The sequence below is a fragment of the Neomonachus schauinslandi genome, chromosome 7 (assembly GCF_002201575.2).
Source record: "Neomonachus schauinslandi chromosome 7, ASM220157v2, whole genome shotgun sequence".
Classification (NCBI taxonomy): Eukaryota; Metazoa; Chordata; class Mammalia; order Carnivora; family Phocidae; genus Neomonachus; species Neomonachus schauinslandi.
The window spans coordinates 54,480,560-54,496,530 of NC_058409.1; the positions used below are offsets into that span (position 1 = coordinate 54,480,560).

The window sequence follows — 15,971 nt, forward strand, 5'->3', positions numbered from 1 at the left end:
AGCTAATTCTGTGTCTTAGTCTGAGGGGGCAGTGAAAAGAGATTGAGAAATAAATGGTAAAAGAGACAAGAAAGGAATACTGAATATTTTGTGTGGTTTTTCTTCTTTTGCAGTTCTGTTCTGACCCCAGAGTGGATGATGCAGTCAGGACTGAACCACTGATCGGAGTCTGAAGAATTCCCATCTTCGCGTTGGCCCTCGGTTGAGATAAGATGCAAGATTCTTACAAGGATAGGACTTCATTGATGAAGGGCGCCAAGGACATAGCCCGAGAGGTGAAGAAACAAACAGTAAAGAAGGTGAATCAGGCAGTGGACCGGGCCCAGGATGAATACACGCAGAGGTCCTACAGTCGGTTCCAAGATGAAGAAGACGATGACTGTTCCCCGCCGGGAGAGACCTATAATGGGGAGGCCAATGATGATGAAGGCTCCAGTGAAGCTACTGAGGGTCATGATGAAGATGAGGAAATCTATGAAGGGGAGTATCAGGGCATCCCCCGTATGAACCAAGGGAAGGACAGCATTGCGTCAGTGGGGCAGCCCAAGGGGGATGTGCACAAGGACCGGCAGGAGCTGGAGTCAGAGAGGAAAGCCGATGAGGAAGAACTAGCCCAGCAGTATGAGCTGATAATCCAAGAGTGTGGTCACGGCCGTTTCCAGTGGGTCCTTTTCTTTGTCCTGGGCATGGCCCTGATGGCGGACGGCGTGGAGGTGTTTGTTGTCGGCTTCGTGTTGCCCAGTGCGGAGACAGACCTATGCATTCCAAATTCAGGATCCGGGTGGCTAGGTGAGTGCACCGTGTCCGTGAGACAAATTCTGAACCTGGATTATTTGTTGAGCACAGTTAACAAATAGAATAGATACTTTTCATCTACAGCAGTGCATTTTTTTCCCAATACTTTGTTATGAAAAATTTTAAACATACAGAAGAATCAAAAATATTGTACAAGGATGCCCATATATATCTGCCACCCAGATCCTATAGTTAACATTTAATACCATATTTTCTTTATCATCTATCCATCCATCAATCCAACTTATAACATTATGCATTTCAAAGTTAGGGCAATAGATTTTAACTTACCATACTATAAATGTTTTGTCAGTTTCTCCTTTATTAACATCCAAAGATATGCCTTTGGATGTTAATAAAACTATTATATGAAAACCTATTTGAGTACTTTCCTAAATATAGAGGTTAATTCTATAAAACTCTGGCAAATGTGATTTCAAATTTCAAATTTTACGTGTAATACTATGATTTAAATACTTTGGGGACCCTGCTAATTTTTTTTCTATAATCTATGTGTATGTTTGCTTGTTTTTTTTTTTTTAGTTAGTCTTATTCATAGATTTTCTCTAGATGACTTTTTCTTTTTCAGAGTTCATGCCTTTGTGCCTAAACTGGAAAAACCTCCTCATATGATTTTAAAGTCTCTTTCAAATCCTATTAATATCTAAATTATATGTGTAAAAATAATATGACCTCTCTATAAAATATCTAATCTAGATAGCAGATTTGATTTTTGTTTTAAAGTTACCATGGGGCACCTGGGTGGCTCAGTCAGTTAAGCATCTGACACCTGATTTTGGCTCAGGTCACGATCTCACGTCGGGCCCAGTGCTGGGCGTGGAGTCTGCTCGGGATTCTCTCTCTCCCTCACCCTCACTCCACCCCTCCCCCTGCACATGCTCGCGCACACTCTCTCTAAAATAAATAAGTAAATTAATTAATTAATTCAATTAAACAAAATTAAGTTACCATGCCCTCAAGGTTCACGTTGTTACGAAGCCTTAGTTAACATTCCCACTTATTTCCCTCGCTTGATCTTGCCACCCTGATCATGACCTGAGCTGAAATCAAGAGTTGGACTCTTAACCAAGTGAGCCACCCAGGCATCCCAAAATGCCATTTTCTAACCTGCTCTGTGATGTCGTGAGAGAGATAATCATGAATGAGAAAAGGATCTTATTCTTTTAATAGTTGTTTCTTTATATGACTTCCTCCTAGCATCTCTTTCTTTAGCCAATTAACTGAGTGAGATAGATCCATGGAAGCAGAGTGTGAGGGAGAGGGGGTGGGAATGGGGCATATTTTGCATGTTTTTGCTGGTAGACTCATCTATGTGTTCAGCCATCAAAATGCAGAACATGATTCAGAGGAGGGTCCTTAGTCATTTGTCAGATTGATCATTTCAGTGTATCGCTTGTGTATCTAGCACTGTATTTTGTCTTTGGTTTTTTCTTTTGGTGAGCAGATATAACTATTGTAAGCCTTGGCATCAAAATATTGATCAAGATTTTGCAAAAGGAACACATCAGCAGAACATTTTAAGAAGCTAGATCCTTAGAAATACATCCACACACATATTTAATAATTGCAAGGTTGATTTTAGGACAAACATCTTTTCACGTTGTGATCCTAGCTTTTATATTGGAAACATTTCAGGAAAATCTAAACTAAGCTTGCCCTTGTGCCTCTATCTTCTCGGTGCTGAATGGAAGCACAGTATTGCCCATGGTTCTCTTATCAGTCAGTCCATCCCAGAAACCTACAAACCCCGATGATGTTAACACACCCTTAGGTGGCACCCAGAAGTGTAGAGAATGCTGTGGAACAGTCGAAGCCCAGATATTTTCATCTTTCCATAAATGTTGACTGCTTTAGTGAATTAAAAATGTGTCCCCAGGGGGGCGCCTGGGTGGCTCAGTTGGTTGAGCGACTGCCTTCGACTCAGGTCATGATCCTGGAGTCCCAGGATCGAGTCCCGCATCGGGCTCCCTGCTCGGCGGGGAGTCTGCTTCTCCCTCTGCCCCTCCTCCCTCTCATGTGCTCTCTCTCTCATTCTCTCTCTCAAATAAATAGATAAAATCTTTAAAAAAAAAATGTGTCCCCAGGAGTGTATGGTTTCACTCAACGTTGCGAGCCCTCAGCAGAAGCATTTTAATGGTTTCATAACTGTGCCTTCCGGACTTGCATTTCAATTATTTTGCCATTGTAATTTCACTTATAATTGCATTCTAACAGAGTTTTTTAGACAGGCATTTAAATTGTTTTGCCATTTTCATTTCATCAAATAATAGCTTTGTAATATAATTACCACACTAAGTCACAGCAGTGGGATCAAAATACAAGAAAGATGCATGACCCATGTTTGGGGGTATTTGGGGGATATAGATTTGCAAAATAATTTCTCATTTGCTACTGAGCATTGTGTCATTTTCTCAAGGAAGACCAGGAATGAAAAATGTGAACCAATTTATGTCTCAGTTATTTGGGAGATACATCATCTCTTGGTGTTTGCAAGATGATTGACTTAAAGGGAGTTAAGAGCATCCTGTGTGTGCGTGTGTCTATGTGTATGGTCTGTGTATTTATATAACATTGTTAATGGGCTGGGAGAAAGAGTAAATATTTAATTATCTAACAAGCTGCTCTTTGAGGGGGTAAGTGCAGTCACTTTAAGATAATCCATGTTTTATTGCCGAAGTGTATTTATTGAGCACTTATTATGTGCACAGCACACTGTTACGACAGGTGATAATAGGACAAATAAGGACAAGGTTTCTATATCCAAAGAAGTTACGGTCTAGTACGGAGAACTCACAAATGCCTGCAGGTTAGCGGTACAAAGAAGCAAGTATCGATAGCTGGAAGAGAGGTATAAATAAAGAGACTTGAGGCTGAGAGACCACTGAGGGGTTAGGACCTCACCAACGCGGCGGGGAAAAGGCAGGGATTTAAGAAAGGCAGGGTTCCAGAGGGCGGAGTCAGCAAGGATTGGTCCTGGATTAAATCTGATGGTGGAGCAAGTGGACAGTTGATGAAAAGAAGGCGATTCATCAAATTGAGTAATGCGGAGGACAGGTTTTAACATGAGGAAGAGGGATGAAGGGTTGGCTTTAGACTTCTCACTATGAGATCCTTGGGGGTGCCCAAAGAGCCCTGTGGGCTGCTCTCCATTTGGGCTGAAGCACAGTTGGTTTGTGAGCCATCTCATTTACGATGACCCTGCCAGTGACCTTAACCAGGGGGCCGGTGCTGTCCTGCAGAACGCTGTTTACTGGGCTGGTGGTGAGGAGGAGGACCGGGAAAGACAAGCCGGAGCAAGAGGAGCGGCCAGGAGAGCGGGGAGGCCTGGAAGTTGCAGGGAAAGGAAGAGATGTGGAACTCTTGGGTGCTGCAGGGTCATGCCGGTAAGGTTGCAAAGGATCTCTCGGTTCAGGCATTGAAGAAGTTCTTGGCTGTGCAAATGGCTCTTGAGACGAACCTAGTGAGCAAGGCTAGGTGAATAAAGGGTTCGGTAGCTAAAGAACAGCACAGATTTTTAAACATCTTATCTGGAATATCAGTGACTTCAGCTGCCACTCTGGTGTTATAATAGGTTCTGTGTTGAATTAAGCAGTATTTATGCAGTGGCTTTATGTGGGGCGTGTGGCCCAAGGCCCTTTAAGGGAGATTGAGATGAGTAAGGATTGGTTCGTATTATCAAGGGAGATCATGGTATTTCCCAGCTGTCGGTGTCTTAGGGATTTAGGCAGACCCTGTCATCTTTTTTTTTTTTTTAATTTTATTATGTTATGTTAATCCCCATACATGACATCATTAGTTTTAGATGTAGTGTTCCATGATTCACTGTTTGCGTGTAACACCCAGTGCTCCATGCAGAACGTGCCCTCCTCAATACCCATCACCAGGCTAACCCATCCCTCCCCGCCCCCCTCCCCTCTAGAACCCTCAGCTTGTTTCTCAGAGTCCATCGTCTCTCATGGTTCCAGACACTGTCATCTTAAAAGTGAGGGGAGGAGCCCTGGCCATGTGGGCGACTTGCCCAGTCCAGGGCTGTGTATTGGGAGAGGCAGACTGTGGAACACACATCCTAGCTCCTCATCCCATGTTCCTTTCCAGTTCTCTAACATTTTCATTTGAAATCCTCTCGATTGGGTTTACTCCTAGGAGAAGACAATATTCTCAATTACTGGCAGAAATATACCACTCTGGTGTCTCAAGAGATGATCTAAAATTCACTTTTTGTTTGTGGACTCCAACAGTGTAATCACCTGTTGCTATTCGATCTTTTTTGTCCTTTTCGAAAACCCTAATAGAGGATATTGCCTGGTTTTGCTTTTTGTTTTCTGTTGTTGTTGGGTTTTTTTTGTGTGCGTGTTTATAGACAGTACATAATGGCAGCAGTCACAAATGAGAATTAACATGTGAAATCAGCCCATAGTACAAAGTCATCTTAAAGAGGCAGAGTAGTAGAAGTTAAAATAGAGGGAATGTAAACCCCATGGGTCCGGGGCTTTTTGTCTGTGTGGTTAACTACTGTCTCTCCCCTACCCAACCAGTTCCTGGTACTTAATAGAATCTCAACAAGTATTTGAGAGTTGAGATGACCGTCTGTGAGATTATTAACACTTTGAGACCTCACTGAAGATACTGATATATCTAAAGTAAGAATGTGTTGTTTCGAATGGGACTTCGTGGTTGGTCGTGGAAGACTAACAGGAGAGAAAGTTGGATGCAGGTGTTGGCAGTGCCCTCCTAAATGCCATCAGGGTTGGTATGCCCTGACCTAAAAATTTTACCCTATGTTTTTGGGACCACATGTATCCCTATTTTAAGGAAGACCACATTAGCCTGGAGTCTGGGAAGACATGACTCCTGTAGCAAAGACCTTTCATTCTAATTCCATGCTCCATAACACTTTAAAGATTTCAAATTGAGCTTTATTTAGGGTTTTCTCATCAGGAACGTGCTTGCCAAAGGATGCTAGTCTTGGCAATTCTGGTTTTTTGTTTTAATGAACCAAATGTCCATTCTGGTGTTTTCTGTCTGTCTTGGTGAGGTTGACTACTGGGAGTCTGCTCCTGAAGATGGATCTGTTAACATGTGCTATTATGTCCAGGTCTGGAACATGTAGGACCCAGGTCCAGAGTGGGACTGGATGGAAGTAGCTAGCACGTGGAAGGCCTACCTTGATGGTCCCCTGGGTTTCCCGGAGAAATATCCTATTGTAGTACATATGGGTTTTCCTTTAGACCATCCACGATATTGGCTGGTCAGTTGGCATATTGGGCAAAAACGGAGGTAGACCATGAACATCAAAGCATTAAGAATATATTTGTACATATGAATGGAATTTTACTTGACATTTTTTTCAGTTTTGGAAACTCTTGGAAGTTTAAAAAAGGATTTATAAATAATTCTAGAATATAGATTTTTGTGAATTTAGAATATATTTTTGGCTAGACATGGAGCAGTGATTTTCATTTTAGTCAATACTTGGCTATCGACTGTATCAAGTCAGACTATTTGGCATTTGTATATCTTCTCTTGACAACTATAATGTTCATTCAACAAAAATTTATTGAGCGCTTACTATGTGACAGGCGTGATTTTAGACTCTAGGTATTCCTATTACAATGGTAAAAAGAACAAACAAATCTCTAATAGACCTGAAATGTGTCTTTTAACCTTTCTTTCTATAGCTTCTACCTAGCTCCTACCTACCTTTTTTACTTTGTTTGCCACTTATAAAAAGGGTGATTTCCTTGAAGGCTGAGATGGATGGATATGACCTGAATTCTCCCCAATTTCTTTCTCCATCCCTCCATGCACTCCTTTATTCTTTTAGGTATTAACAAAGGAAGATATATTCTTTTGAGATTTCTAGCTCCTTTATCTTTAGCTGCCTATATTTAAAAAACAAAACAAGCTTCAAGTTTCTGAGATACCTTTTGCTTTAGTCCTGTTGACTGCTGATTGCCACTAAACTGCAGGCAGATTATAGAAACTGGCTCAGTGTTCATTGAATCAGTCCTTTTATTCAGTCTGTATCACCCATTCCCAGTGCTGTCAGGTAGACCATTGGTAGACCACTGGTAGACCAGTATATCCAAGCTGATAACAAAGTGATGAAGTCGTAGTTTTAGTCCAAGCTTTGATCTTCCAGCATCTGGGTATACTCTATATATTTTTCTCAGTTTTATTGAGAAATAATTGGCATACATCACTGTATAATTTTAAGGTGTACAGCATGATGGTTTGATTTACATATATTGTGAAATGATGACCATACTAGGTTTAGCTAATGTCCATCTTCCCATAGATACAATAAAAAGAAAAGAGAGGGGAAAAAAGGCAAAAATTTTTTTCCTCATCATGGGAACTCTTAGGAAGGAGAACCCTCTTAGCAACTTTCCTAGGTAGTTGACTCTTGAACAAAGTGGAGGTTAGAGGCACTGACCCTCTGCACAGTCAAAATTCCCGATGTAACTTTTCACTCCCCCAAAACTTAACTACTAATAGCCTGCTGTTGATAGGAAGCCTTACCGGTAACATAAACAGTCTATTGACCCATATTTTGTATGTTACATGTATTATATACTCTATTGTTATAATAAAGTAAGCTAGAGACAAGAAAATCATAACAAAGAGAAAATACATTTAATGTACTGTACTGTATTTATCAAAACAAATCTGTATATAACCCACATAGTTTGAACCCATATGGCTCAAACCTGTGTTGCTCAGGGGTCACCTGTATATCATACAACAATGTTAGCTAGAATCATCATTTTATACATTACATCTAGTACTTACTTATCTTACAGCTGGAGGTTTGCACCATTTGACTACCTTCCTCGGTTTCTCCCTACTCCTCCTTCCCTCTGCTTCTGGTAACCATAGCTCTGATCTCTTTTTCTATGTTTTTTTTTTTTTTTAGGTTTCAGGTATTTGTTGTTGTTGTTATTGTTGTTTTACATTCCACATATAAGTGAGAGCATACAGTGTTTTTCTTTCTTCATCTGGCTTGTTTCACTTAGCATAATTGCCTTCAAGGTCCCAACATGTTGTTGCAAATGGTAGGATTTCCTTGGGGTTTTTTTTATGGCTGAATAATATTCCAGTGTGTGTGTGTGTGTGTGTGTGTGTGTGTGTGTGTGTACACCATAACTTCTTTATCCATTCACCCATCAATAGACATTTAGGTTGTTTCCATGTCTTGGCTATTCCAAATAATGCTGCTATGAACACGGGACTGCGGGTATCTTTTCAGTTAGAATTTTTGTTTCCTTGGGATATATTCCCAGAAGTGGGATTGCTGGATCATATGGTAGTTCTATTTTTAATTTTATGAGAATCCTCTCTATTATTTTCCCAGTGGCTATACCCATTTACAATGCCACCAGCAGTGCACGTTCACTTTTCTCTCCATGCATGCTAGCACTTGTTATCTCTTGTCCTCTTGGTGACAGCCATCCTGATAGGGGTGAGGTGATATCTTATTGTGGCTTTAATTTGCATTTCCATAATGATTACTGATGTCGAGTATCTTTTCATATATGCGTTGGCTTTTCATATCTCTTTTTCGGAGAAATGTCTATTCAGGTCCTTTGCTCATTTTTTTTTAAAGATTTTATTTATTTATTTGAGAGAGAGAATGAGAGAGAGAGCATGAGAGGGGTGAGGGTCAGAGGGAGAAGCAGACTCCCCGCTGAGCAGGGAGCCCGATGCAGGACTCGATCCCGGGACTCCAGGATCATGACCTGAGCCGAAGGCAGTCGCTTAACCAACTGAGCCACCCAGGTGCCCCTTTTGCTCATTTTTAAATTGGGTTATTTGGTTTTTGCTATTGCATTGTAGGAGTTCTTTAAATATTTTTAATATTAACCCCTTATCAGATATATGATTTACCAATATTGTTTTCCCAGTCCATAGGTATTCTTTTCACTTTGTTGATGGATTCTTTTGCTGTGCAAAAGCTTTGTAGTTTGATGTAGTCCCACTTGTTTATTTTTTATTTTGTTGCTTGTACTTTAGGTGTCATATCCAAAAAAATCAAGATTCATGTCAGGGAGCTTTATTCATATATTTTCTTCTAGGGTTTCATGGTTTCAGGTCTTACATTTAAGTCTTTAATCCATTTTGAGTCAGTTTTTGTGAGTGCTGTAAGTTATGGGTCTAGTTTTATTCTTTTACATGTAAATATCCAGTTATCCCTGCACTGTTTATTGAAGAGGCTGTCTTTTCTCCATTGAGTATTCTTTGCGCCCTTGTCAAATATTAGTTAACAATATATGCTTGAGTTTATATCTGAGCTTTTGATTCCATTCCATTGGTCAATTTGTCTGTTTTTATGTCAGTACCATACTGTTTTGATGAGTATAGCTGTACAGTATAGCTTGAAATCAGGGAGTGTGATGCCCTCCTTCTTTGTTCTTTCTCATGATTTCTTTGGCTATTCAGGGTCTTTTGTGGTTTCATATGAATTTTAGGAGTGTTTTTTCTACTTCTGTAAATGTGTTCTGAATTTTAAAAGGAGGGGCTTTGTACCCTAAAAGTGTAGGCTGCAGATTTCAGGATCAGCAGCTGTGTACCCTGCCTAATCCCTTTGTCATTAACATCTGCCTTGGTATCTTGAAGGAAGGTCTGACATCCACTGTGTGTGTGTGTGTGTGTGTGTGTGTGTGTGTGTGTGTGTGTGTACGCCCTCTGGTTCTGTTTAGCCTCTAAGCTGTCACAGCGATTCTAATTGGAATTAAAAGTTATTGGCTTCTAGAGAACATCCTGTCCACCAACACTAGCAAAATCTTATTTGGATTCATTATTGCCAAATTGGAAAAGAAGTCTCAATAATTTGTTGCCATTATATTCCTGAGTCTTATTTCCTCTGGTCATTCATATTCTCCTGAGAGAAGTGAAGTTTCTAACGTCTTAGTGGAGTTGGCCCAAGTAGCCTGAAAAGATTCCTCTATCCAGAGAGTCTGTGATCCATTTCCACAGGATAGGAGTGAACAGAAACTCCATGCCACATTCCTGAAATTTGCCAATAAGCAGCATTCGGGAATGGTCAGAGTGTGATAATAAATGTCTTTCTGTCATTTGGAGGCTCGTTGGAGGTTTTCCCACAATACAGCTTTGAACCTGAAGACTGATCCTGGCATCCTGATGCCCTATATCTCTACATCCTAGAACACTCCTGAATGAGGATTCTGATTCCATTGGTGGTCCTGGCCTTATGTATCCCGATTCAGTGTGGAACTCTCCCTGAAGTCACTGTAGAACTTGCTGATCCGTTGTCGGTTTAGAGAATTTGTTAATTGCAGGTTGGTTTAAATAAAGCAATCTGAAATGTTAATCACCTAATAACTACAAATAATTTGGGCTTGTAGGTTTGAATTCCAAACATGGAGATGCAACCACCCCCTTTCATGGGAAATCTAACCTCTCAATATTCTTACATAACAAGAGTTTTATAGGACCTAAGCTTCCTGCAGAATGCTCCAGAGAGTAGGAAATGGTTTGATTACATTCATCTTGAAGAGTTAATCTGATAAATTATTGAAGTAAGTATTCCCAACCACATCTTTGCAAACTGACATTCTTACCTTAAACTTAGAAATTTCTTATTGGCCTTTTCAAGATTGTGAGAGAAAAAGTAAAAGAGGCCCTTGGGTATAGTTCTTATCTTCGATTTCAAAATTGAGATCTCTTTTCAAATATAAAATGATGAGGACACAATGAGTTTTTCTAAATTTTTTTAATGTAAGAAATTTGCTTAAAAACAATATAATGATCTTTAAATTATTTTCACATCTCTCTGTTATCTAAATGCTAAAGATGATAAATTTTGTCATGAGTATTTTATTACATTAAAAATGCAATCTTAAATAAGCAAATATGTCCAAATGTTGGACTATCGCTTATTTTTGCCATTAAGTTTATTTTTTCACTCTCAAGACAAAGCCTGGAAACAGGGAAGCTGACAGCTGAGAAACTGCTGAACATCCTAGTGCATGCACTTTCTGTAGCCAACTTATACTGTGGGGCTGCTATGTACAGTTGTGCAAGTTGTAACCTGCACAAAGGCACCTGGCCGGTGCTGGCATCCAGCCCTCCTTCTACTAACCAAGCCATTCGCCCTGGCTTGCGGCCGATTCCACCTGCCTGTAGAAAAAGGTTGGACTTTTGCTAATTCTTCTACTGTGAGGAGACTCTTTTTTGTCATTTATCCACCTAGATAAGCACCTTTTCCCAATTAACATAGAGGAGCCTTCTGTGCTAAGAGACTCCATTATTTGGGGATATGCATGAGGTAGTGGGGAACCTGAGGAGATTCAAAAGGAGGAGGAAGATAAGAAGCCAAGGTCTTACCCTTCCAAGAACTTACGGCAGATTCAGATTATTCAGAAGAAGGAAAAGATCAAAGGAAAAGCATAACCTAGGTGCAAATATAATTCAGTAAATATTCACCTAAGCAGTTATGGTTGTTGGGTGCTAAGTGTCGTCAAATTAGTATGGGCTTTATTTTAGTACATCATGTGCCTAGTCTCACCGGCTTAAAATACTTGGGAAATGTTGAGAAATGGGGGACTTTGTGTTTGTAAAGGCGCTACGTTTAAGTAACTCAGAACAACAGAAGTGGAGAGACTAGATCCAGTAGGGACAGCATCATTAGAGGGCTTCAATCCCTCTCCCAACCATGGGCATGCATGTATTTGTTGCCCAGAAATTACTGAGTTTTGTTTTGGAAAAAAAAAGAATAGAGAGCACAAGCCTCCTCTTCTTGTCCTCTGGAGGCAGGCTGGTGCCCCAGAGACCCTGGATGGAGATGAGAGAAACCAGAGGCTCAGAGCCCTAGGACAGTGCAGAGGGGAATTTTCAGATTTGCCCTGATCTTGCTCATAGCTGGGGTTTCCTGCCAACACTCCCTATGTGTCTGGCATCTCAAGGGCAAGAAGTGTAGCTAAAGTTAGCAGAGAGGGCATATTAAAGAAGTGCCGCCCCTCAGCCTCGGACGGGCGGTCCCTGGACAGAGGCCAGGATGGGGTGCCCTTGGGTGGTGGGGAATCGAGCATGTGACAGGCTTCATACTGTGTCCACTTTATCTGCCTGTCTCATCATCTTCTGTTCACAGTGCCTCTTCTAGTAACTTTGCACCATTTTCCTTAATAAATGACATCAATATAATTACCATTAAAAAAAAAAAGAAAAGAAAAGAGAAGACCCTGCTTTAGGACAATGGACTCTACTAGTTATGCCTCTGCTGAGGGAGTTCTCAACCAAACAGAAGACCTCCTAGCCTGCCCTGAGGCCAGGCTGGGGCTTGGTGGAGTGGTCAGCACGCATCTATACCATCAAGTCAGCCAAGCAACATCAGAGAAAGTTGGGGTGGGAGGCGAAGAAGAGCGTCTTCTTTCCTGACACCCAGGGAAGAGCTCAAGGAAAGCAGGATGGAGTCACACCACCTGGCACTTTCGTAGGGCAAATTGCCTTGGAGTTACTAGGATGCATTTTGCATCCACACAGCACCCTTGGTTTGTGCCTGGGAGAGTTCTGTTTCGGGGCATACATAGGATCAGGCTCGTAGAGGGGAAGTTAAAGGGGCTGCTTCACATTCAGTATGGCCCTTTGTGAAGTCAGGAAGAGAAGATGAGAAAGTTGGACATTGCTCTACTTAAGATGGGATGTTCATAAGATGCTTTCAAGTAAGTGCTGAAGCCCAGATTTCTTCTAGGATACTAAGAGTTCTGTTGTTCTTCAGAGAAACAAGCATATGGAGAATAGATTATAACATTTGAATGACCAAAGATCAAGACACAAAATAATTAATTTTTGATGTCTTTTGGTATTGAAATTTAGGTATTTATAATATTCAAAGAACAGAGAAAAAGTTTTGTAAGTAAAATCATTACCAAGAATATCTCAGTCCTTGGGAGGGATTTGCATGAACCAAAGTGAGAACGAAATGTGTGGCCCCTTTTCTACAAAGAGGCTGAGGGTGGGTAGCATAGAGACCTGCAGTTAACCCAGTTAATATGGACATAATGTACCTACCAGAAAGGAGAGAACCAAAGGTGAGAGGCCAAGTTTTAGGCTACTGGGTAGGGTTTTAAGATGGGGTCTCTTTACCCTTCCCAATGACTAAGTGAAACCAAATCTACCCACGGTGGGTATCATAGTCAGGAGGGGGAGAGCAGGAGCTAGGGCATTTTTGGGAGAAGTTTGGCGGGGAGTGTGCTTTTACCTCCAGAATCAAGAATTCAATTTACCTCTGTGACCTTATGCTAGGACTTCCGTCCCCACACTCTAGGACCATATTCTTATAGGTTGCCATACTTGACTTCTGTAGGCTCATTCATGGCAGTGTGGCAAAGATATTTCTACCACACACACACACACACACCCCTTCTCCTGAGGATTCAGGTGGAACAGGAAGGCACAGTTTGTTCCAGCAATGTGAAAAGCAAGGTTGCTATTCTACAGGGACAGCTTCCTGACAGCAATGAGCTAAAGTGTGAGGAAGAGAGCACCTTGAGGTGAAGTCAGCATCTCCATCTTGTCAGTTAAGGGAGAAAATGGATGGACAGGAGGAAGCCACGTAGTGGTTAGCAATGTTCAGAGTTGGTAGGAAGGATGAAATTAAATAATAAGAAACCAAATGTAAAATCAAACAAGAAAAAGAAATAGAAAGTAAACCATAAAAGAAATGCTTTGAAGAAAAAAGATACAGCTTTGATACAGGCTACAACATGGAAGAATCTTGAAAACCTTATGGTAGGGGAAATAAGCCAGACACAGAAGGACAAAGGATTGTATGCAGTTATAGAAATTATCTAGAATAGGCAAATTCACAGAGACAGAAAGTAGATTAGAATTACCAAGGGCTGGGAGGGAGAGGGAATGAGGAGTTACTGCTCAAAAGTTAGAGTTTCTTGGAGTGATGAGAAACTTGGGGGAAAGATGGTGGTGATGGTTGCACAACATTGTGAGTGTACTTAATACCGCTGAATTGTACCCTTAAAAATGGTTAAAATGGCAAATTTTGTGTTACATAAATTTAACACAATTCAAAAGGAAAAGGAAAAAACAAAACAGAAGGAAGTCGTTTTGGAGGTGGTTGGGTGCTCATAGCTGTCTCCAGAGATGAACAGAGTTCACATGCCTCCCGTGTTTGAGGAGCTTCCGGGACTAGCAGTGAGCCCTGGACAGACACAAATGTCTTCCTAGAGCAACTTCTCCAGCCCTTTCCTGCATTTTCACAGGAATCGGGGTCCTGACGGGGCTCCAGTTCTTAGTAGCAGCTGCTCCTGCTGGTAGCTTTCTTCCTGACAGATTCCAGACTAATTCTGGGCGTGGAGTTTGCCGAATGGTCTCTCACATAAGAATATTCTAGACTGCTGAATTCTCCTTGAGCTTCTTGGGGAATATTTGAGAGTGCAGGGAGGGATTTGGATGTAGATGAATTATGCTACTTAAAAATCAGAGGGGAACAAATAATATAACCTAGAATATTCTGTAGGTAATTTTTCAGTAAGCTTGGAGTCAAGATAATCATTAGATTAAAATGTGCAACTTCGCTATGTAATTTGTTTGGGGAGTGAGGTATTTATTTTAGGTAAATGAAGTTAACCTCCTCAAAAGTCAAAGCTTTTCTTGTTTAAGCCTATTTCTTAAATGGAAATCAGAAGTGTTTTATATTATTTCTAAATTTATCTTCTATCATTTAAATGTGTCCTGATGGTTCAGGGTATTGATTTTTATTCTTTTTTTTTTTTTTTAAGATTTTATTTATTTATTTGACAGAGAGAGACACAGCGACAGAGGGAACACAAGCAGGGGGAGCAGGAGAGGGAGAAGCAGGCCTCCCGTGGAGCAGGGAGCCTGTTGCGGGGCTCCATCCCAGGACCCCGGGATCATGACCTGAGCCGAAGGCAGACGCTTAACGACTGAGCCACCCAGGCGCCCCTGATTTTTATTCTTTATGTAATACTTTAGTTTTTCTTCATCCCTTTCGATCATCCTGTCGATGCTGCCACTTTTATCATCCCCTGATGTACCTGTGCTGTGGGTTAGGAAACTAGATAACTAAGGTTGTTAAGAATTATCTGTTAAATAAGAGTAAATAGATTATGAGAAGAAACTGAGTTATTGGGTAATTGCTTGACTTTATAAGTAAGGCTTTGTACCAGATAAACAGGATGTCCAGAAGCCAAGCTCAAGGTTCTGGCAGAGTAGGCATTGGAAGGACATTGCAAGTTTGGCTTTTGGTGTGTTAGTACATATCTTTCTTTTTCCAGATGCAAGTAGCTCTTTGTAAATCAGTCTAGGGGTCAGCCATGCACCAGTTACTCTGGTGAAAAGTCAACTAGCTAGCTTAAATTATTTTTATGAATCAGGGCAGGGTTTAAATAAATGCTTTAAGAGTTTAGAATTAATGCAAAATAAACTTAAGTTTTTGAAATTTTAACTTCCTTATTCTTGGTGATGTGGTCACTGGCCATGATTATGACCCCTGCATCCTCTGTGTTTCCACCCTAAAGGGTCTTTGGGATGGAGACTCTTGTCGCAGCAGCCTACTTGCCATTGCTTTTCAGATCGTTCCTGGGGGAGTGGGGTGGAGGATTTGGGTCGCATCACATCGCTGATCAAAATGTTTGCTGGTTGGTCTATAGATTGCCTTAAACTCCTGAGTATGGTATTCCAAGCTCTCCATAACTTGGGCCTAATCTATTTTTCCCATCTTGTCTGCCAGTCACTCCCCTCTCCCAGATATTCCAAAATCAGGATATGGAGTTGCCAGATAAAATACAGGGTGCCCAGATAAATCTGAACTAAATAACAGGCAAATAATATTTTTATAAAAGTATGTCTCGTGCAACATTTGGTGTACACTTAAAATAGTATTTGTTTATCTGAAATTCAAGTTTAAGTGGGCATCATGGTCTTTATTTGCTAGATCTGGCCACCCTACTGGTAGTGATGATAACAGCAGGAGGTGGAGGGATTGGAGTTTGTTCTTTGCCCTCTGTGTGTTGGGCATCCCATCAGTCATTAAATTCACTATCTCATTTAATCACTATCACATCCAGTCTCAGACTTTGTGAATCAGTGCTAGGGGACGGCCCTGGGAACTGTATACATGTTTTATAAGCAGCCCAAATGGTTCTTGTTCAGAGGAA

The 15,971-nt window shown here is 41.0% G+C and overlaps 1 protein-coding gene across 2 annotated transcripts in view; it reads left to right on the plus strand.

The window, feature by feature from the left end:
- The first annotated feature begins 212 nt into the window (after positions 1 to 212).
- Positions 213 to 15,971, plus strand: part of SV2C (synaptic vesicle glycoprotein 2C) — a 152,408-nt gene continuing 136,649 nt past the window's right edge. For both annotated transcript variants that reach the window (XM_021700088.1, XM_021700095.1), the window contains exon 1: positions 213 to 789. In XM_021700088.1, the coding sequence (XP_021555763.1) occupies positions 213 to 789 (577 nt within the window). The remainder of the gene's footprint in view (positions 790 to 15,971) is intronic.